Here is a 14,133-nt window from a genome sequence, read left to right as displayed (position 1 = left end):
ATATTTCAAGGGCTGTAACATGCCTACAAAGTTGTGTTATCACTCACTGGTTGAGATAATATTTTTACTTAACTTACTTAGACGCTGCCAGGAGTGGAGGAGAAAGCAGATGGGAAAGTAGCATTCAAGTAGCATTTGGATAGACACATGGATATGCAGGGAATGGAGGGATAAAGTTCAGGTGCAGGCAGAGATTAGGCATCATATTCAGCACGAACAATGTGGGCAGAAGGGCCTGTTTCTGTGCTATACTGTTCCGGATCGAGGCCCTGCATCAGCCTGGGGCTTTACTGAAGTGGGCGCCGCCCAAGGAGACGGGGCGCGTGGACTGGAAGCGGTCTGCAGCGGCACGGAACGGAGCAGAGGACGTCTACCACTTTGCTTGGCCAGGCTGACCCTGCAACACTGCCAGGACAACAGGCCTTTATGGCCAGCTGCAGCTTGGACTTTGAAAATAGCACCAAAACCTGACGACTCTTACATATGGTCTCAGTTGACTATTTCTATACACTTTGTATTTAATCTGGGATTGTGTTTATGTATAGCAGTAATTTACAGAACTGTACGCTAAATAAGAATTTCCCTGTACCTCGGCACACGCAATAATAAAGAACCATTGGCCATTGTCTATGTTCTAAATGGTAATTCACCCAGAAAATGGGTTGATTTCAAAAGCAGTTTGTTGAATGTCTGCAACGACACCAGGTTTGAATGGGGAGGAAAGCAGAGCAATTGCCCACCTGAATTTATATCAGTCTGGTCCTAATGAAAGGTTATTGATTCGTCTGTGCTGCCTGACTTGCTGAGTATCCCCACCATTTCCCACCGAGACCTACACTCCAATCACTGCTCCCGCCTCGTTTATCATGGAGTCTATGACAAAGGGCGCATCAAAAATAAACCCTTTAATACTAGTCCTTGGCTTCCAACTCACTGGCAGATAAACATTCTCGTGTTTTTTTTATATAATCAACTACAAATGATTTTATATAATTAACTGCAACTCTCTGTCTCAGAGGGCGGTGGAGGCTGGTTCTCTAGATGCTTTCAAGAGAGAGCTAGACAGAGCTCTTAAAAATAGCGGAGTCAAGGGATATGGGGAGAAGGCAGGAACGGGGTACTGATTGTGGATGATCAGCCATGATCACATTGAATGGCGGTGCTGCCCCAAGGGGCCGAATGGCCCACTCCTGCACCATTGCCATTCATTGCCATTGCCTATTCATTGCCATTCTGCCTTATCAGAATTTAGTTTTAATTTAGAAATATTATATAATAGTATTCTAAATATAGACCTACCATCGACAGAGGTACTTAGAGAAGAGTGGGAACGGGAAATAATGATAAAAATCACGAAGGTTACATGGGAAAAATACTTGATATATATTCACAAATGTTCGATTAATGTAAGACATAATCTAATTCAATTTAAAATTGTACATAGATTATATTATTCAAAAACAAGATTGAACAAATTTTATCCAAATATATCCGCCACTTGTGATAAATGTCTAGCCCAAAATGCAACTATAACACACTCCTTAGTTTCCTGCATAAAACTTTATAGATTTTGGAGTGATATTTTCGAAATATTTACAAAATTATTCAAGATAAGAATGGAACCTAATACTGAAATGATTATATTTGGCGTAATGGAAGATGGGAATAAATTGAACACATCTCAAAATTTATTCTTTAACTATGGTTTAATAATAGCAAAAAAATTAATACTTAAATTTTGGAAAAATACATCAATACCAACGCTTAAAATGTGGATTGCAAGTATGTTGGACACCGCACATCTTGAGGAAATGCGATTCCTCCTAATGGATAAATCAGACCAATTCATAACGACTTGGTCTCCATTCGTCGTTTTTTTTGGAATCATATGGTGCAACATAATTGTAAAAAATATATCTGTTTCAGGACTGGACGGGGTTTGGTCAAGATTATAAATAATGATCTCCTTCCTTTTTAAAAAAAAAAATGTTTTAATGTTTTTTTTAATGTTTTATTTTCTTTTTCTATTTTCTTTTTCTCAATTTTCTTCACTTATTCGTCATTTTTCTTTTTCTTCACACACTATATATTTCACGTCTTTCTATCCTTTACTATCTAACTTCTTTTTCTTATTCTAATCTTTCTTCAATATAACAAAAAAAGAAGCTGTACATAAAATGTATTATGAAAATATATATTAGGCACTTTGGTGCCATATGATTGTACTTACTTCTAATAAAATAAAATAATTTAATACAAATTTTTTTTTTTAAAGAAATATGTTTCGGAACCAGACCCTTCGGCCCACCAAATCCACGCCGACCAACGATCACCCATACGCTAGTTTTATCTCACATACTAGAGACAATTTACAAATGCCAACTAAACCTACAAACGCGCATGTCTTTGGTATATGTAAGGAAACCGGAGCACCTGGTGACAACCCACACGGTCACAGGGAGAAGGTGCAAACTCCGTACGTATAGCACACGCAGTCAGGATCAAACCCGGGTCTCCGGCGCTTGGTCTCCGGTAGCAACTCTACCGCTGTGTTACTGTGCCGCCCCACTCTGTGGTTTAATTATGAGCTTGTGTTTACTGTGCTTCATGGAGACGGTCTTTAAGTTCAGGTTTGGGTTTATAATTGCCGCGTGTGCAGAGGTGCAATGAAAAGCTTTGCTTTGCGCGTTCAGATCAGATAATCCTATACATCAATATAATCAAACCAGATTCAAGTACAATAGGTGGAGAGGGGAGAGATACGGAGAGCCGAATAAAGTGGAGTCTACAGACTGAAAATGCAGTTTTATTAGATTTGGCTCGCTGAACATAGACTTTGCAGAAAGATACACCCTTTGATACAAGTTCTTGGCATCCAACTCACTGGCTATTAAAACATTTTCCTGTATTTGTAAAGACTTTGCAAAGACTGTGTTTTGTAAAGATTGCCAAACTTGTGGCACTTTTTCCAGAAGCAACAGCGCCACCTTTTGGGTAAACTACAAACAGCAAGACAGATCACAACAACAAGGATAGGACTCAACAGCAGGACCTGTGTTGGAACTATTTAACGAGCCAGAGGTAAAGGAACAGAGAATATTATATTCACAGTCGAAGCCTTCAATGACAAGCCAGGAAGACGCAGTGATTATTAGATGGCTTGGTCGGGCGGCATGGAAAGACCTTACATTAGAACCATGGAGAAACTAGGATGCATATGCTGGTTTACTAAAAAAAAGACACAATGTGCCGGAGTATCTTAGTGCGTCAGGCAGCATCTCTGGAGAACATGTATACGTGACATTTTAGGTCGGGACCCTTCTTTAGAGTTTTGAAACCACGGAGTTTGTATGTTCTCCCTGTGACCACGTGGGTTTTCTCCGGGTGCTCCGGTTTCCTCCCACACTCCAAAGACGTACAGGCTTGTAGGTTATTTGGTTAATTTTTGTAGGAAAATTGTAAATTGTCCCTAGGGTGTAGGATAGTGCTGGTGTACGGGGTGATCGCTGGTCGGCGCGGACTCGGTGGGCTGAAGAGCCTGTTTCCCTGCTATATCTCTACGGTCTAATGTGAACACTATCAGGAGGAAGTAACGTGCTCACCACAGTTGGTTCGTCCAGTTTGGCTCCTTCCTTCCGCAGGAGAGGTCTCTCCAGCGGCCGTAGATAAACACTGTCCCAGTTGAACCATTCATCGTACCGATGATTCCAGCGTTTGAAGTGGATTAGCACCTTGGCCTCCTCATAATCGATCTTCTCTATGTGTGCTGTGTACCTGTGGGAAACACAAAGGCAGCTGCTCTAGCCTGTTCGCAGGATGTGGAAGCTGGTCACAAACCAGTTGGGAAACACGTGAGCAGAGGTGGCGGCACATCGGTAGTCGCTGCCTCACAGCGCCAGAGACCCGGGTTCCATCCTGACGAAGGGTGCTGTCTATAAAGAGTTTGCACGTCTCCCTGTGACTGCGTGGGTTTCTCCGGGTGCTCTGGTTTCCCCCCCACTTTCCAAAGACGTGCAGGCTGGTAGGTTAATTGGCTTTGATAAAAATTGTAAATGGTTCCCAATGTGTAGGATAGTGCTAACGTATGCTGGATGGTGCAGACTTCCTGAGGGAATTTGATCAAATCATCCACTAAGGTTTATAGCCTAAAGGATGCAGCCCTCATGTGAGAAGAAAGGTTATATGCAAACTGAGATTCAAATGCATTTTCATTTTAAATACCTAGTGCAGATGAACTAAAACACAGATTGTGCAGTTTAGCTGTAAAAAGGCAGCAAGTATTTGTTTTAAAGACAGCGCTGCAGATTGTACGAGGCTCAATAGAAGTGTTTAAAGTTATGAGAGGCATTGATAGGGTACTGTCAAAACAGTTTTCCTTGGATGAAAATATCAAATCCTAGAGGGTAGACAAAAATGCTGGAGAAACTCAGCAGGTGATGCAGCATCTTCTGAAACTTCTGAATGTTGTAGTCGGCAGGGCAGTACTCTGCATATCGCCAACTTGGACAATTTTACATTTTTATCAAGCCAATTAACCTACAAACCTGTACGTCTTTGGAGTGTGGGAGGAAACCGAAGATCTCGGAGAAAACCCACGCAGATCACGGGGAGAGCGTACAAACTCCGTACAGACAGCACCCGTAGTCGGGATCGACCCCGGGTATCTGGCGCTGCATTTTGCTGTAAGGCAGCAACTCTACCGCTGTGCCACCATGACTGCCCAATGGAAAGAAGCCCAATGGAGAATAGGCGACATTTCGGGTCGAAACCCTTCTTCAGACTGATGTGGGGTGGCTCAGCACTACAACTCCCCCTCCCATTCCGAATCTGACCTTTCTGTCCTGGGCTTCCTCCATGGCCAGAGTGAGGCCCACCGTAAATTGGAGGAGCAGCACCTCATATTTCGCTTGGGTAGTTTACACCCCAGCGGTATGAACATTGACTTCTCCAATTTCAGGTAGTCCTTGCTTTCTCCTTCTTTCCCCTCCCCTTCCCAGCTCTCCCACAGCCCACTGTCTCCCCCTCTTCCTTTCTTCTTTCCGCCCCCCCCTCCACCCCCACATCAGTCTGAAGAATGGTCTCGACCCGAAACGTCGCCCATTTCCTTCGCTCCATAGGTGCTGCCTCACCTGCTGAGTTTCTCCAGCATTTTTGTCTACCTTCGATTTTCCAGCATCTGCAGTTCCTTCTTAAACAAACACTAGAGGGTATAGGTTTTAGATGAGATGGGAGATGTGCGGGGCAAGTTTTTTTTACACACAGGGTGGGGAGTAGCTGGAACGTGGTGCCAGGGGTGGTGGTAGTGGCTGATACGTTAGTGGCATTGAAGAGAATTTTGGATGGGCACATGGATACGCAGGGAATGGAGGAACATGGATCACATGCACGCAAATAAGAGTTGGTCTTGACAGCATGCTCATCACAGGCATTGTGGGCTGAAGAGCCTGTTCCTGCACTTTACTGCTTTCTGATCTTTATAATTACACTTTAGAGATGCAGCGTGGAAACAGGCCCGTGGGACCACTGAGTCCACGCCCACCATCAACTGCCCCTCACACCAACATTATCCTACACACTAGGAACAGTTTACAATGTACAGAAGCCAACTAACCTGTATGCCTTTGGAGTGTGGGAGAAAACCGAAGCACCCGGAGAAAACCAATGCGGTCACAGGTTGAGTGTGCAAACAGCTCTGTAGTCAGGATCAAACCCGGGTTTCTGGCGCTGTAAGGCGACAATTCTACCATTGCGCGATTGTGGCGATACTATGTTCTATGAGTCAAATCCATTTCATGTGCAAAGCAGTTTTGACTACAGCGGTGGCTCCAGAAACTAAGCCGCACAACACTCACCATTTCTTCAGTCTATCCCGAGCTTCAAGACGAGCACCCACTTCGAACGTAATACCCCGTCGAGTAGGAGGTCTCTTGGACATCTTCAACACACTTTATTCCCTGTACGGAAGAGCACAAACGGACTTTCATAAGTTACCAATGCACACATCACAATGCACTCAGGGTGGTATCCCTGCAAACCAAAACGGGTGGGAGGGGTTATTAAGAGTCGCTGTATCACAACTCTGGCATCCTGGATTCAGTTCTGGCCTCTGGTGCTGTCTGTGTGGAGTTTGCACGTTGTCAGTGTCCAAGTGGGAGCAACTGGTTTGGATTCTTCTCATGTCCCACGAACACGGGGGTTGGTCAGTTTAGGGACCACCCCACTGACAACCAGGGAACTGTCCTGAACTACTATCTACCTCGATGGAGACCCTCGGACTATCTTTGATCGGACTTGATTGCACTAAACGTTATTCACATTATTCCCTTTATCGTGTATCTGTACACTGCGGATGGCTCGATTGTAATCATTCTTCACATTTCCGCTGACTGGTTAGCACGCAACAAAAGCTTTTCACTGTACCTCGGTACACATGACAATAAACTAAACTCAAACTCATTGGCCACTCTTAAGTTGCCCCTAGTCTGTGCAGTAGATGAATGATAGATTCTGGGTTAGTTGATGTGAATGCAGGGTTAGGGTAGGATTAGTGTTTTAATCAGACTTAGTGGGCTGAAGAGCCTGTTTCTCCCTCTGTGCCCACTCCCGACATCACTTGTGAGAATGACAAGACAGCTGCCTGTCCATGCACTAAAGACTTTAAACGCTAAAAAATCCTAGTCAAAAGGCCGGCACAATGGTGCAGTGGTAGAGTTGCTGCCTTACAGCGACAGAGAGCCGGGTTCGATCCTGACTACAGGTGCTGTCTGTTCTGAGTTTTTACGTTCTCCCTGTGACCACGTGGGTTTTCTCCGGGTGCCCCGATTTCCTCCCACATTCCAAAGACGTACATGTTTGTAGGTTAATTTGCTTCTGTAAATTGTCCCTCGGGTACAGGATAGAACTAGTATACTGATGATTGTTGGTTGGCACAGACTCAGGGGCCTGGTGCCCATATTTGTTTCTATGCTGCATCATTAAAACTAACAGCTGCCTGCAGGAGCAACGGCTAACACTATCCGATGGTGGGAGTGTTACAATGGAAGCTCAGACTGCAACAGCTGCTTTACCATAAACCTCTGAAGCACAGGGCTTGCTATTTTCCAGAGATTCCTCTGTGTGTTCCAGTTTCTTCCCACATAAGAGTCATACAGCATGGAAACAGGCCCTTTGGCCCAACTTGCATACACCGACCAACATGCCCCATCTACACTGGTCCCACCTGCCTGTGTTTGGCCAGTATCCCTCTCAACCAATCTTATCCATGTACCTGTTTAAATGTTTTTTTTAATGTTGCGATAGTACCTGCCTCAACTACATCTACTGCACACCCACCAATAGACAATATGTGCAGGAGTAGGCCAGCACCCCCATTCACTGTGATCATGGCTGATCATCCACAATCAGTAGCCCGTTCCTGCCTTCTATCCATATCCTTTGACTCCGTTATCTTTAAGAGTTCTATCTAACTCTCTCTTGAAAGTACCCAGAGAATTGGCCTCCACCGCCCTCTGAGGCAGAGAATTCCACAGATTCACAACTCTGGGTGATAACATTTTTCCTTATCTCCGTTCAAAATGGCCTACCCCTTATTCTTAAACTGTGGCCCCTGGTTCTGCACTTCCCCAACATTGGGAACATGCTTCCTGCCTCTAGCGTGCCCAATCCCTTAATAATCTTACATGTTTCAATAACATTCCCTCTCATCCTAAATTCCAGTGTATACAAGCCCTGTGGCTCCATTCTTTCAACATATGACCATCCAGCCATCCCGGGAATTAACTTAGTGAACCTATGCTGCATTCCCTCAATAGCAAGAATGTCCTTCCTCAAATTTGGAGACCAAAACTGCACACAATACTCCAGGTGTGGTCTCACTAGGGCCCTGTACAATTGCAGTAGGACCTCTTTGCTCCTATACTCAACTCCTCTGGTTATGAAGGCCAACATGCTATTAGCTTTCTTCACTGCCTGTTGTACCTGCATGCTTACTTTCAGTGACTGATGCACAAGGCCACCCAGATCTCTTTGTACTTCCCCTTTTCCTAACTTGACACCATTCAAATAATAATCTGCCTTCCTGTTCTTGCCACCAAAGTGGATAACTTCACATTTATCCACATTAAACTGCATCTGCCATGCATCTGCCCGCTCACCCAACCTAACCAAGTCACCCTGCATCCTCATAGCATCCTCCTAACAGTTCACACTGCCACCCAGCTTTGTGTCATCTGCAAATTTGCTAATGTTACTTTTAATCCCTTCATCTAAAGATGAATGTATATTGTAAATAGCTGCGATCCCAGCACCGAGCCTTGCGGTACCCCACTAATCACTGCCTGCCATTCTGAAAGGGACCCGTTAATCCCTACTCTTTGTTTCCTGTCTGCCAACCAATTTTCTATCTATGTCAGTACCCCACCTCAATACCATGTGCCCTAATTTTGCCCACTAATCTCCTACGTGGGACCTTATCAAAGGCTTTCTGAAAGTCCAGGTACACCACATCCACTGGCTCTCCCTTGTCCATTTTCCTCGTTACATCCTCAAAAAATCCCAGAAAAATAGTCAAGCATGATTTCCGCTTCGTAAATCCATGCTGACTCGGACCGATCCTGTTACTGCTATCCAAATGTGCGGCTATTTCATCTTTTATAATTGACTCCAGCATCTTCCCCACCACTGATGTCAGACTAACTGGTCTATAATTCCCTGTTTTCTCTCTCCCTCCTTTCTTAAAAAGTGAGATAACATTAGCCACCCTCCAATCCACAGGAACTGATCCTGAATCTATAGAACATTGTGGAAAAGGCTACCCCTCAGGTTTCTATTAAATCTTTCCCTCCTCAGCTTAAACCTGTGTCCTCTGTGCCTACTGATGATCTGGGGGTTGTGCATTGACTGGCTGCAGTGAATTACCCCAATGTTGGTGCTTGGCAGAATTTGAGAGGCGTTGTTGGGAACAACGCGATAAAAATGTGGGATTATGTAGAAGTAGTGTACATGGGCGGATGTGGGTCAATGTGGACTTGATGAGCCCGTTTCCATTACAGATCCACAACTGATTTTCCAGCAACTGAGGGTCTGGCACCTCCTTTAATCTTGACAAAATTTCGTGAGCACACTTGAAATTCCCTGGGCGGCCACAGATGGCGCTGCATGTGGCGCCACTCCCCGAATGGAGTTATTTGTTTACATCTGCAGTTGTTGGTGGATTCTACAATTCTTAGCTTATTTTGCCTACATTTAACCCCTAGTTACGGCTTCTAAGCAAGGACCAAGTGATAGTCATGGAGTCAAGCATAAGCACATTTAAATTACCTTTGAAGGTGGACAAAAATGCTGGAGAAACTCAGCGGGTGAGGCAGCATCTATGGAGCGAAGGAAACAGGCAACGTTTTACCAACAAATTTACCGTTTATATTTGTTTAATTTAGGTTTCTAGCAGTCCATGGTGCAGACACAGGGCGGAGGGGGGGGTATAATAGTGAAAGACTTGGATAGAGTGGATTTGGAGAGGACATTTCCACTGGGGGGACAGTCTAGGATCAGAAACCATAGCTTCAAAATAGAAGGACGTGCCTTTAGAAAGGAGAAGAGGGGGAATTTCTTTGGTCAGAGGATGGTGAATTGTGGAATTCATTGCCGCAGACGGCTGTATAAGACAATGGATATTTTTAAGGGAGATTGACAGATTCTTGATTGGTGCCAGGGGTTATGGGGAGAAGGCAGGAGAATGGGGTTGTGAGGGAATGATAGATCAGCCATGATTGAATGGAGAAGTAGACTTGATGGGCCGTACGGTCTGATATTGCTCCTATAACTTATGAATTATAATTAGTGGGTCAGAGGAGTATTGTAAAAATTGTTGCGTGACCTAGGTTGGTCCAGCAAAATGGATAACCGGCAAGGATCTGGAACCAAGGGTGCCAGAAAATCAGTGGTGGACCTTTCACATACAACTTTATGCCTTTGATTCAATCAATGAGTTAGTGGATGACAGGACTGTCAGGGAGACTTATTGATAGTCTATCCCACTGCAAAGCTTATTGCTCAGCCATCTGTTTAAACAGCACACTGCAATAGAACTCAAATGATAAACTGTCCAATTGCTTGGAAATCCATTATTCAGCCTCTGGCTCACTGGTGTTGATTCCTATGTTCCCTTCTAAACCACCAAGGCTCTGGTTACCTTTAATCTCACCAGAAACGTATGACCACTATACTGCGTAACATTTAGAAAAACAGTGAATTAAAAGAGTTGACACAAGGACAAGGCAGCACAGTGTCCCAGCCCCGCTCCAACTCCAGAGGAACACGCTCCCCGTAGGGGCAGAAGCTGATGGTGTGCAAGGTACGTCTTGTTCTTGGGGTGGCGGATGAGGGGGCGCAGCTCGGGCTGTGGGCGAACTGCCACTTGTCGCCGTAGCGGCCCATCGGGGAGCGGATTCCTCTGGAGTTGGAGCGGGGCTGGGCTGGAGTTGCTGCTGGCTGTGGGTCTCTGGGTTCTCCGTGCTTGCAGTGGGCCTGGGGGTCGGTGTCCCGTTGGTCCTGACGTCTCCGGCCACCCCCCTGGACAGGAGCTGAGACTGGGAACTGTACCGCCCTTGCCCCCTCCTTCTGCAACTGCAAACAACCCCACTCTCCTGCTCACCTAACCCCCCCCCCCCCCCCCCCACCTTTGCCTCCCAACTCCAGTCCCGTCCCGACCCCCTGGGAAACTGAAGGGAGCGACTGCCCCGGGGCGACTGGCACGGACCTGCTGGCATCGCCGACGTGAAGACAGTGCAAAGCCCCCGCGCCAGTGCAATGGGCGGGGAGCTGGAGAGGGGAGGGAAGGGGTCACACACATGGCCGGGAAGCAGAGGGGTGTAGGTGGGGATGGTGATAGATAGGGCCAACAATGAGTGGAGAATGACAGAAACACCGACGTGCAAAGGAGACCTACAACAGTGCATGATCTCTCTCGTGTAATGGCAGGTGATTGTCGCCTGCCCGCTGTTTCTGACGCTAAAGCCTTGGGATCGTTGCCCTTCGTGTTGGCGTGGAGGGGGAGGGGGGGTATTGTGCTGTTTGATCGCCCCCTGCTATCCCAGGGACAGGGAGACACAGCGGCTTTTGAGACTGGTGGGTAATCACTTCCAAAGTTCTGCCCACACAGTCAGTACACCTCTCCTACACTTGTCTCCCGCACTAAGATCACCCCGCAGAGAATGATCCCAGCCTAACCCAAGAGCCATGTCACCCCAGACAGATTAATGACGCCCCCCCCAACCTCTCTCCACCTCAACTCACGCCTGGGCACCAAAGCAACTCAGGAGGCGAACCCTGAGCTCCGTCTCACAACAATCTGATGTGCACATCCGTCCACATTCAAAGATTTAATCTCCCGTCTCCCCGCAGTGTGTAGACATGGCAGTAAATTCAATTAAAACATATCAAACCTGTGTGTTTCAAACAAATCATAAGTGTAACTGCTCTGGCACTGGATGGTGCGCATTTTCCCTTTGTAGGTCACATCATTAGATGCGGCCGCGCGGAATTCTATCTTTAAAACAAAGCCACAGGATGGAGAGGTCTTCTTTAACACTGTTGCTTATTAAAACATAACACTGTTGCTTATTAAAACAAACCTTCATTCAGGTTTGGCTCAAGAGTAACTCGGGAGACGAACTTGGAACATCGCAGAAATGACAAGTAAACGGCAAACTTGTCATACCCGTGGGAACTCAGTTAAACTCTTGATCATACACTTGCAATCTCGTACACAACCACGAGTCTTTCACTCGGGGTACCTCTTGTGTCAACTCGCAACGTGAGACTCAGCTTTAAATTGTCCCGAGTGTGTACGATGGAACTAGTGTACGAGTGATCGCTGATCGGCAAGGACACGGTGGGCCGATGAGACCGATTCCACTCAATTAATGTGAAACTTGTAAAGCAAGAGGAGAGAAGAGGTGGAAGGGGAGGGGGAGTAATGGGTGTAAATCCAGGTGGGGCACAGGGATGGGGGGTGGGGGGGTGGGGATTGTTAGTAGGTTAGTTATTTAAAATGGGAGAATTCAATGTTCACACCATTAGGTTGTAAGCTACCCAACGTGGTATAAGAGGTGCTGTTCCTCCAGTTTGCATGTGGAAAACTACAGGAAGTGTTGTTGTATTAAATGGATTAACATCTAGTAATCAGGAAAATCTGCCTGCGTCTTACCCTAAAGTATCAAGTGTGCCAGATTAGTTAGTTTACTTTATGCCAGTGGATAAGCTGTGAAGAGGCCTCAAAGGATGGAAGCAGCCTACAGGTGCCGATCAATAAACTGGGCCACTTGCCACCACCCACAACTAGCCTGCAATGACTGTCAGTTTAGCTTTTAGCATGGTACAATTGATTATTATCACATGTACTGAGGTACAATGAAAAGGTTTTTGGTTGTGTGCAATCCAGTCAGCAAAAAGACTATACGATTACAATCAAGCCATCCACAGCGTACAGATACAAGAAAAAGGGAATAACATTTAGTGCAAGATAAAGTCCAGTAAAGTCCGATTAAAGATAGCTCGAAGGTCTCCAATAAGGTAGATCGGAGGTCAGGACCACTCTCTAGCTGTTGATAGGATGGTTCAGTTGCCTGATGACAGCTGGGAAGAAACTGTCCCTGAATCTGGAGGTGGGCAATTTCATACTTCTGTACCTCTTGCCTGATGGGAGAGGGGAGAAGAGGGAGTGACCAGGGTGAGACTGGTCCTTGATTGTGCTGGTGGCCTTGCCGAGGCAGCGTGAAAACCAAGAGAACTGTTTTGGCCAAGAATGCTTGGTGACTACATGAGCCCAGAGACTGTCCAAACTAAACACTGATACTTTGACAACACCTCCTGGTAAAAACTGGGCGACAGCTGTGGCTCCCTTGATTCTGAGTCAGAAGGCCAAACCCTGCTCCAGAGACGAGAGCATTATGAACAAGGCCAACACTCCACTGCAGTACGGAGGGAGCGCGACGCATACACATGCCATCCTTTAAATGAGAGGTGAGGTGCTGCATTTTGGGAAGTCTAACAAGGGCAGGATCTACATAGTGAATGGTAGGCCTCTGGGGAGTGTTGTAGAGCAGAGGGATCTAGGAGTGCAGGTGCATGGTTCATTGAAGGTCGAGTCGCAGGTAGATAAGAAGGTAGACAAATGTGCTGGAAAAACTCAGCGGGTGCAGCAGCATCTATGGAGCGAAGGAAATAGGCAACATTTCGGGCCGAAACCATTCTTCAGGTAGATAAAGTGGTCAAAAAGGCTTTTGGCACATTGGCCTTCATCAGTCAGAGTATTGAGTATAGAAGTTGGGAGGTCATGTAACAGTTGTATAAGTCGGTGGTGAGACCGCATTTAGAATATTGTGTTCAGTTCTGGGCACCATGTTATAGGAAAGATATTGTCAAGCTTGAAAGGGTTCAGATATGATTTACCAGGATGTTGCCAGGATTAGAGGGTGTGAGCTATAGGGAGAGGTTGAGTAGGCTGGGTCTCTATTCCTTGGAGCGCAGGAGGATGAGGGGTGCTCTTATAAAGGTGCATAAAATCATGAGGGGAATAAATTGGATAGATGCGCAGAATTCCTTGCCCAGAGTAGGGGAATCGAGGACCAGAGGACGTTCAGAAGCATAAATTTTCAGAAGAATAAATTCACAACTTAACCAAAGCCTTTCAGTGCAATCACCAAAAATAGAATCTAATCAATGGAGCTGCCAAATGGGTTGTTCTCCCAGGTCACATCATCTTTAGCTTGATCAGAAAGTGCCCTGTAATCACGATGCCAGATCCAGCTGACTGCTTGACTAAGTGACTTTGACTATCAAAGAGTCGAGAGCGTTTCATTGTCAAATGCACCTGGAATGGATCAATGACATTCTGGCCTGCTGTAGCTTTACTAGTATAGGTTCACTATACATAAACCTACAACCATCAATAATATCATGTTATTATCAGTAATACTCAGTAACCAGACATAAAAGGACAAACCGAACTACAGGCCCACCACCAATTTTCCGCCACCCTTGGTTCCAGCACCTTCCTGGATAATCCGTTGTGCCGACGGAGGTCACGGCCTCAGAGAGGAGTCCGCCTGGGCTGCCCAGGGGCCGAGATACCGG

General features: G+C 46.0%; 1 protein-coding gene across 11 annotated transcripts in view; it reads right to left on the bottom strand.

Moving 5' to 3' along the window:
• Positions 1-14,133, bottom strand: part of phf20 (PHD finger protein 20) — a 49,688-nt gene that overhangs the window by 29,724 nt on the left and 5,831 nt on the right. For 10 of the 11 annotated variants that reach the window (XM_033041826.1, XM_033041824.1, XM_033041833.1 and 7 more), the window contains exons 2-3: positions 5,853-5,954; positions 3,603-3,774 (exon numbers count right to left, since the gene is read on the bottom strand). In XM_033041826.1, the coding sequence (XP_032897717.1) occupies positions 3,603-3,774; positions 5,853-5,935 (255 nt within the window). In that variant the 5' untranslated portion in view covers positions 5,936-5,954. Of the gene's footprint in view, positions 1-3,602; positions 3,775-5,852; positions 5,955-9,318; positions 9,369-14,133 lie in introns of all 11 variants that reach the window. The other variant, XM_033041825.1, reaches the window with a different exon arrangement.

This window comes from Amblyraja radiata, chromosome 23, assembly GCF_010909765.2.
Source record: "Amblyraja radiata isolate CabotCenter1 chromosome 23, sAmbRad1.1.pri, whole genome shotgun sequence".
Classification (NCBI taxonomy): domain Eukaryota; kingdom Metazoa; phylum Chordata; class Chondrichthyes; order Rajiformes; family Rajidae; genus Amblyraja; species Amblyraja radiata.
The sequence above is the reverse complement of the archived record's forward strand: the minus strand, read 5'-3'. Positions and strand labels throughout refer to the sequence as shown.